The 10,199-nt window shown below is 38.9% G+C and overlaps 1 protein-coding gene across 1 annotated transcript; it reads right to left on the reverse strand.

The window, feature by feature from the left end:
* Nucleotides 1-249: 249 nt before the first annotated feature.
* LOC103937636 (probable cytosolic oligopeptidase A) lies at nt 250-7,833 on the reverse strand. The gene is made up of 17 exons (XM_009347585.2): nt 7,405-7,833; nt 7,052-7,219; nt 6,706-6,829; nt 6,218-6,294; nt 5,681-5,824; nt 5,355-5,585; nt 5,191-5,281; nt 4,739-4,860; nt 4,399-4,506; nt 3,936-4,181; nt 3,172-3,317; nt 2,590-2,707; nt 1,707-1,866; nt 1,584-1,615; nt 1,362-1,427; nt 677-748; nt 250-536 (listed from the first exon to the last, which is right to left on the reverse strand). The coding sequence occupies exons 1-17, from the start codon at nt 7,816-7,818 to the stop codon at nt 453-455; spliced, it is 2,403 nt and encodes an 800-aa protein (XP_009345860.2). The 5' UTR covers nt 7,819-7,833; the 3' UTR covers nt 250-452.
* Nucleotides 7,834-10,199: the final 2,366 nt, after the last annotated feature.

A 10,199-nucleotide genomic window follows, 5' to 3' on the forward strand; every position in this document is an offset into this window, starting at 1 on the left:
GGGACGTTAACCTAGAATTAAATGCTTTTTATGGGACTTTGACCTAGAATTTTGTTTTTCCCTTTAGAAAAAGAAAAATATGTTTGGCTTTTAGTGCTTTTTATGTGACGTTAACCTAGAATTTTAAATTTATAGATCAAGGTGAAAGTAAGGTTGTTCGGGACGGGATCCCGAACCGAAAGGCATAAACTGAATCCCGAACCGACCTCTTTCGGGACAAGATTCTAAAAACCAAAACCGAACCGAAACAAGAGAGGAAAAAGCTTAATATCTTTACTTTTTGTTTTTGTAATCACAAACCGAAACAAATAAGAGAGGAAATCCTACTGCATTCGTTTCTTTTGTTATTTTCAAGTTCTTGGAGAAGAAATACATGGTTCATACGAGCACCCTTGAAACGCACCGAAAATGATTTGAAAAAGACCAAGTAAACGTTTTTAATTCCGTGTAACTCACACAGAAGCTGTGGCTAATAGGCCATTGTGCCTGAGCAGAGGTTCTGGTGAAGGTTCACGACCTCGGAAGTCCACGAAAACCTGGACAACAAACAATCATAACATTAACAAAGGAACTTGGGCTGAGAGTAGACCATATAACGCTTTTCCTGCAAACAAATTGTGCAATAAGAATAAAGGGCAAACTACGAAAAGGTAATGCTATGAACAGATTGTCTAACCTCTAGTGGCGCTTTCCCGCCTCCAAGAGCAAGGATGGTTTCTCGGAACTTGTTCCCAGTCTCTTTAACAGCCTGTTGCAACATTAAAAATCACTACTGATATACGAATGTGGAGGGTCAAGTATGCAGAGTCTAACATGCTTGATGAATTTGAATTAGTGACTAATGACAAGATAATGCACCAGTCACTGATATGCATTAAAATGGCTCCGATAACAAGCCTTCTGAAAACTCCCAGCCCTTATGGCAGTTTTGAGATGAAAGCAGAAACATTATATCACATTCGATAAGATACAGCAAGCATCAGACAAGTGTATGGTTTTGTGCAACTTTCAATACTGATGGGAGAACATGTGACCAGTACAACATTTAAGGATGATGACTGTTAACAAAAATCTCCGACCTAGTTATGTGTTACTTCCCTCTCAATCTAGTCCAAGCGTCCAACTCAAACTTGTTACCAGATGCCAATAAAAAAAACTTCGTATCTCTTCATGTAACCTAGTTTTGTTTGGCAATGATCAATTCCAGAATCGCATATGGGTGTTAAAGCATGCCTAGCATGACTTTGACAGTAGGCGGTAAATAGAAATCAACCGGGAGCTACATGGAGGTGATACATAAATAATTCAAGAATTATTACTCTCTATTGCTCCGATCTTCTGCACAGGTATTTCAAACTTACCTTGCTGTTATCCAATCCCGCATCCTCAAATGCAGAGAAAGCATCAGCAGACAACACCTCAGCCCACTGACAAATAGTGTGAGTTTCATCAGCACACAAAAAAGATCCTTACGGAAAGTAAAATCAGCATAAGGTGCAAAGCTGTTTTTTGTTTTTTTGTTTTTTTTTTTAATTTTCAGAAAGTTGAATGTAGGTTATCATAAAAGAAAGAATGAGAAATACCTTGTAACTGTAGTACCCAGCTGCATATCCACCTGACATTCATAGAACATAAATATATACCTTCATATGAAGTTAAAAATGGAACACTTCTGAGAAGCTGAAGGTTAGATAGTAAAAGCAAACCTGCAAATATGTGGCTGAAACCACAAAGGAACCTGTCTTCTGGAAGTGGAGGGATCACTTGTGTTCGTTCACTAACCCTGCGATCAACATCAAATATGGATTCTGCTCCACCAGGTACATAATCTGTGTGCAGCTTCAGATCTACACTTGCAAATCTTATCTGCAAAAGGCAAAGACAAAATGTGTCATGTATGAATACAGATGATATGCAGAAAATTATTACAATAAAGAAAATGGTGAAAATCATGTACACATTAAAATAGAATAAAGAATACAGAAATTTAATGTATTATAGTATTTCTATTAGGCATTTTCTTATTTCACCAAGGGTCTAAATTTTTATTCCATTTATTAGGTTTTCCTTTGTATTTATCTGTTCAGATTTCTCTCCAATTTTTTTTTCTTACTTTTGCACGTAAATTGTATGATTGTATCTCAATAAATGCTTCGTCTCTTTGATTCTCTATTTGGTTTGCCAAAGTCTACTTATGCATTTTACGTTAAAATAATTTTTTACACCCTTGGAACATTCTATAGTCATAATAGATTGCACAAAAATGTCAGATTCAAAATTTGACAAGACGTTTCTAATAAATCCTTCAAGATGCCAGAATGGCTTACACCACCCGAGTTTAATACCATAATAAAAGACAAATCCTTCAGAGAGGGCACACGATAGTGTACTTCTGTCTAGCACAATGACAAAGATAATTTTGATAATATTTGAAAAGCAAGACAAAACCAACAAAGAATCCAGATTTGCATCCCTGAAGAAAGTAAATTAAAATGAAGTAATATTCAAATCAATAGTACAAAAAGATATAAAGCAATATAAAATGCAGACAAAATGTCAAGAAAAAGTAACATCAGATATTGAACTGACCTGCCGAAGGCTCAGGGAGCCTGCACGGAAAGTCCTAGCCGCCAGAAGCTTCAAAAATGTCTCTTCTGGAAGAGTCTCCCCAGTTTCATAATGTTTTGCAATGCTCATTAAAGTATCCCTACAGCCCCAATACAAGAAATAAATCACCAATACAATGATAAATAAAATCATGGGAACTGCCACTTGATACTACATGGAAGGAAATGAGCTCCAAGTTTTGGGGCATGTAAAATCTTAACAAGGTACTAGTAGCTGCATCCTGCAGGCCATTTACCCATAAAAGCTAGTATTGAGATACAAAGTATAAATAGAATCTTTGCAAAGTGGTTCAAAATTCCCCAGTATCTAAAGTCTGCTAAATCATAGCTCGCATATTTGACACAATCAGTATATAGGTCAGTAATTTGAGAAATAAAGGTCAAGTTGAGTGATGATAAAGCAAATTACATATTTGAATACATAATCCCTTTCCTCTTCCTATCTCCCTTCTTTGACACAATCAGTATAAAGGTCCTTGATTTCAGAAATAAAATCTAAATTGAGATGCAGAATCGTTCAACCGACTTTAGCAGACAAGATTACCTATGGTAGCACCAATTTTCCATGAACTGAGAGGGTAATTCCACAGCATCCCATTCTATTCCCCGAATACCAGCAACTAGACCCTCATCCTGCTTAGTCAGCATATGCTGAAGTGCATGACCAAATTCATGGAAGACAGTCTCTACCTGCAAATGGATCGGTCGTTCATAACTTCGAAATACAAAATTGCGGCATCCACTGCCCAATCCAAAATTTCCCAGAATTTCTTCCCACAATGAAATTAAAGCCTTCTTACTAAGCTGTTGATATTATCCACACAACATATAATAAAGAGTTTAGTGATTGAAAAAAAAATTATCCCAGTAGAAGAACTGGACTTGTCAGTTGTTAGCAATAGCACAAGCCTAGGCTTGGTAATACATATTGGACCAAAGCCCATCACAGCATCAATACTAAAAGTGCGAAAATATTATAAATAACCTGCTTGGCACTCATTCATACTGAATCAGAATTTCTAAAGTCCCTCCATCCACTAAATGGATGGATCCTAACGAATGCGTTTCAGTCTGATGTGACATCCGTAATGCACTATTCAGATTTCTGACACACTTCCTCATACAAAATATGATGGGCCTTAAAAACAGGACCACTCCAATTCCATTCATGTTCAACCAAGAACACATTTTTTCTTCCATGTCCCCTGACCCGTTATTTTCGCTCCCCCTACTAATTAAACAGTCTTTCTGTTACTCTAGCTTTTTGGTCATGACCAGTAAGCTGAAAATGAGTGTAATTTAATTTACCTCACGGAAGGTCATAAGGCTGGGCTTGTTTCCCACTGGTGGTGATTGATTGCACACCATGTGTGCCACAGGTAACCTTGCAGAGGTACCATCACGTGACAAGACATGACTCCTAGCAAGAACTTCATCCATCCATGCACCACCCCGTTTCTCAGATGGACGAGTGTATGGATCAAAATAGAAGTATGCAATGGGACTCCCAGAAGAGTCTTTGATGCGATAGAATCTAACATCAATATTCCAAACCTGAAAAACATGTGTATCAGTGTATCCAGTGTATGTACATATATATATATGTGTATTATATAATAATGTGTGTATATATATGTATTATATAATATATACGTATTATATAATAATGTGTGTATATATATATATATATGTATATATGAGTAGGGGACACAAATTCATAGCTTCGTCAATGAACCAAAATAGAGCACAAATGAAGCAACTGAAATGTTACCGGCGCTAGACCATCAGCCGGCTCAATATCAATTCCAAAAAGCATGTTTGCTAGTCTAAATAGGCCATCCATGACCTTGGGCAAGGAGAAATATGGACGCAATTCTTCCTGTATACAGAAATTGAACACAAGAAAGCAAGAGTTAGAAAATCCTTTGCAATTATGTTTCTCCAATATTTTAAACCATAAGTTATCACACAAAAGTGATACAAGATTTAATGAAGTAAATGAGAGTAGCAGATCCTAATTACACCATTTCTTGTTACACATGCAATTCCAAACCAGTTAAGATTACAAGTTGAGTACAACAGACACACACACACACAGAGAAAGAGAGAACCTCATTGATGTCAAATTTTGACTCACGAAGCCTCTCACTCCAAAAGCTGATGTCCCAGTGATTCAAATCATCAGCTTCTGGAGCGTCTTGACTCTTGGAAAAATTCTTAAGATCTTCCATATCTACAAGAATCAATAAATAAATTAAAAAACGTCAGTTATCATTCTAATGTGAGCGACTTATGTTAAACATAGTTTCATTAAATTATATCCATTTTCCTCCTTCTTTGCTATCAGAAATAGCTAAGACACTTTGAGAAACCAAGGAACATAGAAGAAAGAAACTTCATTTCTAGAAATCAAAATTGGAAACTTTAAGTCAAAAAGAAAAATTTTGAATACCAGAAAGAGTGAATGGTAAATCCATTTTAAGAATGAAAAGCTCTTGCATGCATTGAGATCACTGTTAAAAATAATAGCAATAACCTCCCATGCAGTATGCCAATAATGTACCTTGAACTGCAGCATCCCATGAAGCGCTTCGAAGCTTTTCTAGGAGCTCCTCTGCTTTTTCAACAGTAGCCATTTTGGTTGCCATGCTTACCTGATACACTATATCTCAGCAACCCTATCATAAGAAAGTTTCAAACCAAATATAACAAAATGAATTGGCGTACCTCAGCATAGTTATTGTAATTCAGAAGTTTCGCTTTTTCCAACCTAAGTTTCAAAATCGAGTCAATGATAGCAGTATTATCCAAATCTCCACTGGATGCACGAGCTACATAAGCACGGTATATTTCCTCACGCAAAGCCCGGTTTCGAGCGTGTTGCATGACAGAAAGGAAACTTGGGCCGTCCAATGTAATAATCCAAGGCCCATTCTCAGCATTTGCATTTTCATGCCCCTGATGAGATACACAGATTAGAGATGCAACAGATGATACAAAGAGAGCTAAATAACAAATACTAAGATCCATCGTCCGGGTAAGAATTGGCTTACCTTTGACACCGCTGTTTGTGCAGCCATTCCCAGAGCAGTGGCTGGCAATCCTTCAATTTCATTCTTATCAGTAATTAACTTTTCAAACTTCTTTGTTGCATCCAAAACATTGTCTGAAAATTTTTGAGACAGTCTTTCTAGTTCCTGCACTTAGAGATGCCAAACTGAAGTAACATTGAAACCCAACTATAAAGAGAATATCATCCCCGAAATCTATTTGTCAGAACAAAACTTATCTAATACAGCAAGCCCAACTAATGTCTCCAACCCACTCATCCCCCCGCAAAAAAATATAAGAAAAAAGAGAGAATTGTTAATATGCAGTGCTCATACAAGGCTACATAAGACTGTTACCGAGAAATAATGCAGCATAAATTAGCATGCCATTGTAACTGAAGCAACTCATATGATGATGATAAATACTGAGTTATCGTAAATGGTACCAAGCCTTCTTCACAAAAGAAAAATATCAGCAACTCAGGATGATGGTCAAAAAGACTTCTACAGTACTTGCTTAATAATGGTATTGAAAATTACCTGTTCAATTTTGTTGAATTCATCTCTTTTGTCATCCTCAAGAGAAACACCACTCAACACTGCCTCCTTTATTTGGGCTGCACAGGCACGATTAAAAGGGAAAAGACAAATGTCAGACAAGATAAGCACAGAACAACAATCTCAAGGTAAAAGAAAAACTAAAATTTATGAGGATATTGGTTTAGCAGGATGCTTAGAAGTTACTTTTGTTCCTTAATGATTTGACAATTATAAATCTTGGATATCCTATCAAGAATTTACAAACATACATTAAGGTAATAACATGCTTTGCACAGGGCTCCCAGTCCAGTTCCCAGTTGAAGCACAAAATGCAAGCCATATTTTTATTCAAGTGTAAAATAAGGCAAGGATCAGATGTATATGTGTAGTTCATCAAAAATGACAACTACTCCAGAATAACAAGGTTGTGAACAAAATGACTTGCGCAGATTCCACTATACATGGTACGATATTATTCGAATACTCACCTTCAACTATACGTTTGCGAGCATCACTCAGTGTCTGCCAATCAGGAGATTCTCGAATAGCTTTAAATGCATTGTAAATTGGTTTACTCTGCCCCAACCTAAGCTGAAACTTAACTTTCTCCGGCTGCAAGACACCACGAAAACCAAAAACCGAAGGAATAATCAGAACACAAAAATTTCATTCATTAAGACCCAAGTAACAGTAGAACTTTCAGAGTCAAATCAATATCATCTAACATGGCCCCTTTGAAATAAACCCAGCAATTCGAGATTCGAAGGCGTAAAATGGAACTACAAGAAATCGACAACACACAGAAACAAAATCTAACAAACCAAAAATACAGACCTGGACTTCTTCAATAGCAGAACGTAGCTCGGAGGAGTCCTTAACAGCCTTGAGGTGGTTGACTAATCCCCAAACCACGGTTAATCGGTCAACGATCTTCTCCAGCGGCACGACCAGCTTCGTCCACGTCGGCTCCACCGTGCGCTCTAATTCCTCCAAATCAGCCTCCTTTAAACCCCACCATGAAAGCCATCAAATCCAAAACCCAGAAAACCCCATAACCCAAATCCTCAAAAATCTCAAAAACAAACGAAAACACGAAGAACCCAGAAATCAAAACACATCAAATAATCAAACGACATAAAATACGATGAAAAGATTGAAATTTTCCAGTAACGGAAGAGAAATATTACGAGCTTCTTCAAGAGGGCGCGAATCCCAGGGCGGACGTGCTGGGCGTCGACGACGTCGAAGGGAGGGAAGTCAAAGTCTTGGAGGAGGGGGTTGGCTGCGACAGTTTCGTCTGCGGCGGCGGAGGCGGCCATGGCGGTGGCAGAGAGGGAGGAGCAAGAGCGACTGGAGAGTGACGATGGAATGGTGGGAGTGGTGGGTTTGTGGGGAGTAGCGAGGCAGAAGGAGAAGGAGGGAGACCAGAGGGGGCAAGGATGAGATTTGGGGAAACGTTTGGGGGCAAAGTGGGGAAAAGGAGGAGGGCGTTTAAGGAGAGGGTGGACCGAGCGAGAGAGGATGAAGCGAGTTGCCATGAGGACGTTGAGTATAAGAAGAGAAGCCAATACGACTCTGTTTCGTAAGATAATACGCTTCATTCTGTTTTTCCTTTTACCTCTTTGTAATGACCAACAAAATATCTCTTTGTTTCTGTCTCAGGTTCTATAATGAGTGGGAATTGAATGTGGATTATGGTGTATGGATATGATTATTTTTTGTCATTGTGATAAAACGTCATACATCATTATTTACTTCTTTCTATACAATTTTTTGCTGTGTGATGACTACTTGGAGTGTTAATAACAAATTTTTAAAACCTTTTAAGCCTAGAAGTATCGGATTTAAAATTATGAAAATTATAAAGTCTCTTATGTAGGTCTTTGTAGACATTGAAATTTCAGTGAAATAAATGTTGAACAATGTATTAAAATTACAACCTTCATTCGTTTCACCTACATCACACACTCATTTCACCTACAACTTCCACTTACTTCACCAACCCCACACACACTTATTTTACCTACAACATTCACTCATTTCACCAAAAAAAATGAGTGGTGGTGATTCATTCTCTTGGCCTATAAATAGCCTTCTCCATCAAGGGAAAAAAGGAGGAATTTACATCACACCAAAACCTTGAAGCCTTCAAACTCTAAAGCTCTCAATCAAATCTCAAAGGATCAGTAAAAACCCTCTTAGTTCTTCGTCAAAATCCTCCTTCAAGATCAAGCCCCGACGGCCCTTGAAGAAACTTCCCTCAACCTTCGAGATCAAGCCCTGACGGTCCTTGAAGAAAGTGTTCATCGTTCATCACTTGTTCATCCTAAGATCAAGCCTCGACGGCCTTTGGATCAACAAACAACTGTTCTTCAAGATTAAGCCCCAATGGCCCTTGAAGATCCATTCATCAACTGTTCATCCCTAGATCAAGCCCCAACGACCCTTTGGATCAACAACTCATCCACAAACCCACACCTTACGAAGATAGAATTAGAGGACCAAATTACAAAGAGATTGTAACCCCAAAATCATTAATATAAAATATTATTTTTGTACACATATTCTTCTTTTCAAGAAAATTCGTGTTGACAAATTTGGCATGCCCGGTGGGATAATCTCTACCTCTCATCTCTGTCCTCAAATCGTCAAAAAGCGTAAATGACATCAAGAAAGGATCAAGCTGTTCTCGCAATCAAAGTGAAGAACAAGAACATCATCACCGCAAGTGGTGATATTTCGAGCATCATAACCCAAAGCAAGGCAAGAGCTCTTTTTGCCGCAGCTTCCGCCCCTGCATTAACTCTGTCAAAGGAACAAGAGCACTTGAGGCACGACCCTGTGATCACCCTAGCCTCGCTAAGGGCACCAAGAGAGGAGGGTCCGAGGAAATACTCAGAGTCCTTACTCTTCGATGCCGACTCAAGCGGTAGTACAACCATGCAAGTCATGACCATTGGAGCAACTTCAATCGAGGAGCAGCTAGCTCAAATGAATGAAGCAATCGTAAAGCTCACACGGACTGTGGAAGAGAAGGACTTGCAGATCGTTGCACTCGTAAACCAACTAGATGTGCAGCTCGACGTGCAAGTCGACCTAAATGTTGATCCATCAAAGAAAGAAGTCAACGAATAAGAGGAGCCTCCAGCGAAGAAAGTCGAAGAGAAGCTAAAGCTAGACCAAGTAACGGCGTTCATGAGATCTCTTTCTATCCAGCAGATACAAGAAATGATTGCAAGCACCATCAAGACACAATACGAAGGAAGCTCACATGACTCCGTACTGTACTCAAAGCCTTACTCCAAGAAGATTGATGCTTTGAAGATACCAAGGGGTTATCAACCCCCAAAATTCATACAGTTAATGGAAAAAGCAACCCAAAGCAACATGTTGTCCATTTCATTGAAACTTGCAACAATGCTGGGACAGAGGGAGACTACCTTGTCAAACAGTTCATGCGTTCACTGAAAAGTAACGTTTTTTACTGGTACACCGACCTCGAACCTGAGTCTATCAACAGTTGGGATCAGTTAGAAAGGGAATTCCTCAACCGCTTATACAGCACTCGCTGCACTGTAAGCATGCTAGAGCTGACCAATACGAAATAGTGGAAGGATGAACCTGTCGTTGACTACATCAATAGATGGCACTCCTTAAGTCTGGATTGCAAAGATCGACTTTCTGAAACCTCTGCCATTGAGATGTGCGTTCAAGGCATGCACTGGGGGTTACATTATATCCTCCAAGGCATAAAACTGAGAACATTTGAGGAGCTGTTAACTCGTTCCCACAACATGAAGCTGAGTATCGCCAATCACGGGAAGAATGAGCCGAATATTAACTTCAAGAAGGATAAAGTGTTCGCCCCACATGTAGACAAGACTGGGAAAAGGCCCACTAAAGAAGCTTTCACCGTCAACATTACCCCCATCAAGACCTCCTTAGCGCCCCATCAAGATCTCCTCCAAGAAGAAAACGAATG

This window comes from the organism of the source record quoted next, unplaced genomic scaffold (genome assembly GCF_019419815.1).
Source record: "Pyrus x bretschneideri cultivar Hongxiangsu unplaced genomic scaffold, Pyrus_bretschneideri_v1 Contig102, whole genome shotgun sequence".
NCBI lineage: Eukaryota > Viridiplantae > Streptophyta > Magnoliopsida > Rosales > Rosaceae > Pyrus > Pyrus x bretschneideri.